This window comes from Ostrinia nubilalis, chromosome 12, assembly GCF_963855985.1.
Source record: "Ostrinia nubilalis chromosome 12, ilOstNubi1.1, whole genome shotgun sequence".
Lineage (NCBI taxonomy): Eukaryota > Metazoa > Arthropoda > Insecta > Lepidoptera > Crambidae > Ostrinia > Ostrinia nubilalis.
In genome coordinates this window covers 56780-62013 of record NC_087099.1, presented here as the reverse complement: position 1 = coordinate 62013, position 5234 = coordinate 56780, and the positions used below count along the sequence as shown (strand labels likewise).

General features: G+C 53.5%; 1 protein-coding gene across 1 annotated transcript; it reads left to right on the top strand.

The window, feature by feature from the left end:
* The first annotated feature begins 1643 nt into the window (after window positions 1-1643).
* Window positions 1644-4905, top strand: LOC135076630 (leucine-rich repeat and transmembrane domain-containing protein 2-like). The gene is made up of 4 exons (XM_063971054.1): window positions 1644-1727; window positions 1960-2120; window positions 2348-2523; window positions 4751-4905. Exons 1-4 carry the CDS (start codon window positions 1644-1646, stop codon window positions 4903-4905), a joined length of 576 nt encoding a protein of 191 aa, XP_063827124.1.
* The last annotated feature ends 329 nt before the right edge of the window (window positions 4906-5234 follow it).

Sequence of the window (5234 nt, the reverse complement as noted above, 5' to 3'; positions counted from 1 at the left end):
AAGACAGAAAGCACTGGTCATGTCAGTAGTTGTCAGCCCGACTACGTAAGATGCCAGCTCAGATAGTGTACACAACTACTGCTAGTCAGTGGACATCAACACAAGCAAAGTCAATCAAATCGAGTGTGAGTCTTGATGCTACAGAAATCGACAATGTAAGGTTGTCAAAACAGTGAATTTATTTATTTATTTTGGTTTATTCAGAAAACCATAGTTCTTTATAATAATTATTATAATTTATTTATCATTCACTAACGCCTGCCTCAGGATTGCGTCACATGGTCAGCTTCACCGAGGGCGGGTTCTACATCATGAAGTGCGAGGCGGCGGCGCTCGGCGACCGCGCGCTGCCCGCCTTCACGCGCCCCAAGCGCTTCCAGAACGTCACGCTCGCGGGCTGCGCGCCGCCGCCCGGCTCCTACGCCGCCGCGCTCGCCGCGCTCAACGTCACGCGGCCGGCGCGCCTCATCCTCGCCGGCCTGCCGCGGCCCGCGCGCCTCGCCGCCGCCGCCTTCGCCGGCCTGCCGCAGCTGCGCGCGCTCGAGCTCAGCGCGGGCCGCGGGCCCGGCGCGCTCGAGCTGGCCCGCGACGCGCTGGGCCCGCTGGCGCTGCGCTCGCTCGCGCTCGTGGGCGTGCGCCCGCCCGCGCTGCCGCCGCGCCTCGACAACCTGCGCCTGCGCTACACCGGCATCGACGCGCTGCCGCCCGAGGCGCGCGACGTCGTCACGCTCGAGGTGGGCCCGGCGAATCACGGCGGCGGTCGGTCCACCGATTTCGGTGATCGATATCAGTCGAAATTCCTTTATTTGCATGGATTATTAAAAATAGCTCTTACAAATCGTCAAATATTAAAATAATAATTAACTTTTTAAAAAAATAAAACCGACTTCAAATGCGTGAACACAAAAAAAAACTAAAAATTAAAAATATTCCGTATAAAAAAGTTAATCCCCAATTTTCCACCCATGGGGGTGAAATATTTTCTTCAAATTCGCATGAAACCACCCTTTTGATAATACCTATTCAACAAAAAAATAATCGTTCAAATTGATTTATAATCGGCGGAGATATTGCGTATAAAAAAGTTCATCCCCAATTTTCCACGCTTGGGGGTTATTTTTTCTATTATTAAATTTAAATGGGACCACCCTTGAGGTATTACCTATACGCCGAAAAAAGATTTGTTCAAATCGGTTCATAATTGGCGGAGTTATCGCGTAACAAACATAGAAAAAAAAAAACATACGGGTCGAATTGAGAACCTCCTCCTTTTTTGAAGTCGGTTGAAAATAAAAGACATGCTAAAAAAAACTGAAATTTTGGTCTTACGGAGCCTTCGCGTGTTTTATAATCTTTTTCCCTACCAGCGCTTCGAGACCGACATTCGGCGACTGTCGTCGAATCGCTTTTATCACAGGCGGAGGATCAAAATGAAAATGATTGGATGTATCACCTGGCAGGTGGTGGAGGAGGCGGTGCGCGGGCTGGGCGGGCCGGCGCCGCGGCTGGAGGTGCTGACGCTGCGCGCGCCGGTGCGGGCGCCGCCCGAGGCCCCGCGGCTGCGGCGCGCGGCGCTGGCGCGCTGGCAGGAGGCGGCGCCGGGCCCGTGGCGCGCCTGCCCGCGCCTGGAGCAGCTGTCGCTCATGGAGGCGGCGGCGCGCGCGCTGCCCGCCGGCTTCGTGGCCGCCTGCCCGCGCCTGGAGGATCTCGAGCTGCAGATGATGCAGGTCCGCCCCTTTTCCTTCCTTATGCCTTGATCACACGTATCGAGTAAACCAGTGAGACAGTGCTCTCGGCCAAGTACTCGGTGTTTGTTTTGTACAATTCGGTTGGTATCGTATGGAGACAGTAGCACTGTCTCGCCCGTTTACTCTTTACGTGTGATCAAGGCTTTACGCACCCCGGACGCGTTTCCGACGTTTATTTTGTAATACTAATTGTGTTTCCTTGTTTTTCCAGGCCGATGCGATCCCGGAAGGATTTCTGCTCAACGCGACCGCTCTCAAGAAGTTCAAAGCGGCGTTCTGGCCGCTCAAGGAGCTGCCGGTCGACCTCTTCGACTACTCGCCGAACCTGGAGGAGATAGATCTCTCGAGTAACGGACTGGAATCGTTACCTAGGTATTTTTTGTTTTCGTACCCCACGATAACTCAACCGAGATAAGAGTTCCCCAAATGTAGAAATGCTTTTAAAAAGTCTACTTACAAAAATAAAATAATCTTTATAAAGGTGCAAGTTCGTAGCCGATTGCACGCAGCAGCAGCAGACGACGTGTCGCCGCTTGCACCTTAAGTTTCTTTTTCGAGTTTTTTACGCAAGAGTGCAATAAATACGTTTGTGTTTGCAGCGGGCTGTTCTCGCGGCTGGCGGGGTCGCTGCGGGTGCTGTCGCTGGCGCGCAACCGGCTGCACGCGGCGGCCGCGCTGCAGGTGGCGCCGCTGGCCGGGCTGCGCCGGCTGTACCTGGCCGACAACCCGCTCGGCGACCTCTGTCCCGCCGCCAGCGCCTCCATCCTCGCGCGCAGTGAGTGTCCCCGAGCCCCCGGCCCCTGACCCACCACCACCCTACCTGCAAATAAAACAATAGAAAAATTAGGTTATTAGTAGAAATAGAAAATAAATAGTAAATTCATTTCGGCCAAAACGAAACATGTAAAAATAGATAAAATATAAAAACAATAGAGTAAACAAAAATTTGAAATAAAACTTACAGAAAATTAGCAGTAAAATAAGTACAAAACTAAAAACGCAAATGAAGAAAATCTTTTCAAAGTAAAAATATTAACGGAAACTAAACAAAGAAATAAAAATCAAAACAACTAACTTTAACCTTTAAAAACAACAGCAAACAATTGAATAATAACTATTAAAAAAGGCTCTGGTGACCATGCTAGAGGTAAATAGAAAAAAAAAAAAAAAAAAAAAAAAAACCCACCACCACCCATGGTTCTTCCTGCCTCACGGCGTACGAACCGAATCTCGGGAGAGCGCGCGGGTACTTGCTCTGGGCTCTTTTCCCCGGGCGCTTTGCTCGACTCCCTACAAATTTCTCTGATCCATGTCCCTTCTCATAGTCGATTCTCCCCCTTCTGGGGCTTGACACCACAAATACGGTACTTCGCGTCGGGCTGCTATCGTTGATAAATGTCATCACTTCTTCTCGTAACTTCGCCTGATTGTGTGCCAGGAGTGCGCGAACTCGCGCAGCGCGATCCAGTTACTGCGACTACTCGTGAGGTCCTGGTGATAAACAGGTCCTTGCTCGGCTCTCCGTATCGCATCCAGCATCTTCTGTCGAGCTTCGTCATAGAGGTTACATTCCCAAAGTGCGTGATCGCGGCTCTCTTCGACTTCCTCGCCGCATGGGCATAGTGCATAGGCGCTGCCTGAAGCACCCGTGCCCAGTTAACAATTGGGAAACCACGTAATCAGGTTTAACCCAGCCGAGTGGGAGCCTCACCGCCACGATGGGAAAGAACTGGTACAGCTCACGAGAGACTTCCAGGTCGGCGGGCAACACGCCGGCAAGCACAGGTAACGCTGCCGTGCTGCACGACCTGTAAGCCTTCGTGAGTAAAATGAGCGCTGGTCGCTGTCCGGCGCAGTCCTGTCGTCCCCTCCCGGTTGGCCCCCCTGGGGGTGGACCACAGGAATTCGAAATCCTGTTGTCCTCCCTGGCCAGGGGAGACAACAGGACTGAATTTTTAATCAACGAGTTGAGGACTGTCGTCTCCCCCTGTAGGCCTAGGGGCTAGGATGCGCGCCGCGATGAGCGGTTATCATGCCATTTTATCGATTTCGCCCATACATTTTGACGTCGCGTCGATAAGTTATCACGGCGCGCATCTCAGGCCTACCGGCGAGCATTATTTTAAAGCCATAATATTTTTGTAACATACCTATAAGAAATACTGAAGCACCTGTGGGTACTTCGTACGTGTGTGTAGCCTAAGTGTTGGTGTAGGGCAGGGAAACCAAGTGATCGACACAAGATTCTAGTTCCAACTCATTTATTCATAATACCTAACTAAACATTACAGTTCTCTGTCACGTGTCTGTGCGTGTGTCAATTTAGACATTGAACTTTACGATGTAATTTATTACAAACTAGCAGCCGCCCGCGACTTCGTACGCGTGAATCCCGTTTTTCCCGTAATTCCCGTTCCCGTGGGAATTTCGGGAATTCCTTTCTTAGTGCACCTCTACGGTACCTAAGCTACGTCCCTTCCAAATTTCAAGTGCCTACGTTTAGCCGTTTAGGCTGTGCGTTGATCTGTCAGTCAGTCAGTTTCTCCTTTTATATATTTAGATGTTAGGCCGGGTTCCCACTATGCCGGACCGGCAGATGTCCCGGTCCGGTAAAATCGCCGGAAGGCCTAGCGGCGGTACAAATTGTATGAAGCTGTTCACATTATCCCGGATCCGGCTTTTTCGCCGAGCCCGGCATTTTTACCGAGCGTTTTGTCGCTACAAAATGCCGGCAAAATCACCGGACCGGAGTAATGTGAACGAGTTGCGGCCCACCCCGCCGCGCCTGTGCTTCCCGCCCCGCCCGTGCTCCCCGCACTTCATTCGGCTCGGATTTTGGATCCGGTGATCCGGTGTAATGTGAACACCCTTGTCCGGTTTACGGCAGAAATGCCGGTCCGGCATAGTGGGAACCCGGCCTTATTGACACGGTTACCACACACCCGACTGAATAGCAAATTGTGAAAGTGTGTACTGAACTACTGACCGGCTTGCTTGCGCAGGCGCGTCGTACCTGGCGCCGCTGCGCGCGCTGGAGGAGCTGGTGCTGAGCCGCGCGGGGCTGGCGCGCGTGTGCGCCGACTGGACGCACCACATGCCCGCGCTGCGCCGCCTCGACCTCTCGCACAACCGCATCGCCGAGCTGCAGGTACAATAGCGCATCTGTATGGTGTGTACTGCGGCAGGCGCGTCGTACCTGGCGCCGCTGCAGGAGCTGGTGCTGAGCCGCGCGGGGCTGGCGCGCGTGTGCGCCGACTGGACGCACCACATGCCCGCGCTGCGCCGCCTCGACCTCTCGCACAACCGCATCGCCGAGCTGCAGGTACAATAGCGCATCTGTATGGTGTGTACTGCGGCAGGCGCGTCGTACCTGGCGCCGCTGCAGGAGCTGGTGCTGAGCCGCGCGGGGCTGGCGCGCGTGTGCGCCGACTGGACGCACCACATGCCCGCGCTGCGCCGCCTCGACCTCTCGCACAACCGCATCGC